The sequence below is a fragment of the Trypanosoma theileri genome (assembly GCF_002087225.1).
Source record: "Trypanosoma theileri isolate Edinburgh chromosome Unknown TM35_Tth_3_V1, whole genome shotgun sequence".
NCBI classification, from domain to species: domain Eukaryota; phylum Euglenozoa; class Kinetoplastea; order Trypanosomatida; family Trypanosomatidae; genus Trypanosoma; species Trypanosoma theileri.
The window spans coordinates 161,144-162,789 of NW_021639845.1; the positions used below are offsets into that span (position 1 = coordinate 161,144).

General features: G+C 44.7%; 1 protein-coding gene across 1 annotated transcript; it reads right to left on the bottom strand.

Moving 5' to 3' along the window:
• Positions 1 to 97: 97 nt before the first annotated feature.
• TM35_000031690 (uncharacterized protein) lies at positions 98 to 1,546 on the bottom strand (the record flags this gene model as incomplete). The annotated part of the gene is made up of 1 exon (XM_029021936.1): positions 98 to 1,546. One exon carries the CDS (start codon positions 1,544 to 1,546, stop codon positions 98 to 100), a length of 1,449 nt encoding a protein of 482 aa, XP_028886482.1.
• Positions 1,547 to 1,646: the final 100 nt, after the last annotated feature.

Sequence of the window (1,646 nt, forward strand, 5' to 3'; positions counted from 1 at the left end):
AAATCCAAACAGGTGGAAGATTAGTTAAACTGTAGGGATGTATGGAAAGAGAAGAAAAGAGAAAACAAAGGATGACCTGAGTCACACCACCACACAATCAACACACAAGAATACAGGCCAGTGTAACCACAATCAGTAGTGGCACACGCACCCACACAGAACTGCTGATACTGCTGCTGCTGTCTGCATCACCCCTTAAATTTGGCATTATGGTGTTATTGCTGATTGCAGGGATAGGAGGAATTGTATTGGTGGTGGTGTTGGTGGTAGGTGAAGTTGATACCTCGTTACTGGTGGTATTGAGAGTGACAGAGGTCGTGTTCGCTGTGGTGTTCCCTTCTGCTGATACACCCACAGTAGCCACACCATTTGTTGATTCGTTCTCTGTAGTTGTCACATTATCAGTGGTACTGTTAGGATCTGTACCCGTGTTATTTAGTGTGTTTGAATCATCAGTAGATAGACCAGATTGAGTTATTTCACTAGGTGATGCATCTGTAGTAGAATGTGGTTTTGAGTCAGCAGTAACGTGGGATTCTGTACTTGCTCTTCCTGCGACATTTGTTTCTGTATTGTGATTATCTTGTTGATGACCTTGTGTGGTTTCCTTTATCTGTTCTTGTTGCCCTTTAGTTCCAATCACACCTGATCCACCTTTGTGGTTGCTGTCAGAAGAATCTATTTCCTTTTTCTGTGCCCTGTCATCACTAGGCTGACTGATACTAACACCTTTTACAGGAGAAACAGGAGATAGGACAGTTTCTAGTTGACGTTTATTCCCACGACCATGACCTTGTGAACTTTCACCCAATTCTCCTTCCACCACTTTTGCCATCTTGTCCTCTTTCTTCTCAGTAACAACATTACCATTATCACCTTTAGTAATACCCTTGGATTCGTCAGGATGTTTCTCATGCTTATTAGATACAGGAGGCACAACACGTTGACCAGCACCAACTCCTGGCAGAATATTACCACCATTAAGTTGAGGTGAAAGAGGCATACCATAAGAATCATGAGAACCGGCAAGACCAGCAGGACGAGCGGGACCAGGAACAGCAGGTTTAACTGCAGGACCAGGTTTATGCTGAGGAAGTAACTGAGGTGGAATTGTCTTTGGGAAACCATTAGCACCAGGAACAGGACCAACCATACCAGGAACACCACCAGGACAAGACACACCAGGATTAGCACATGGATCTCGATGAGCAGCAAAGGTCGAGTGAGGCCCATGTTGTGCGGCAAGAGGACCAACAGGAGACTGAAGAGGAGATCTACCAACACCATGAGAACCACCAGGAAGAACACCACCAGGAGGAGGACGAGGATGAAGAGGATTAACACCTCCAGGAATTCCACCAATGGGAGGTCCTACAGGTTTAGGAAGAATACCACCACCAGGCACAGCAGGCTGAAGAATCCCACCAGGACCACCAGGAAATGGAGGATGCATAATATCATAACTAGCCATCACACTTCCACATACGCAGTACAGGAAAAACGGCAGTAAGCACAACACGTGGCCCATCATCTTCTTCATAGCCATAATAGTGGTAGTGGGTTCTGCTTAAAAACACTCAACTACAAAGAAACAAAAATATGAGAGATTTTAAAAAGCTCATAATACAAAAAAACACAAGCGTGTA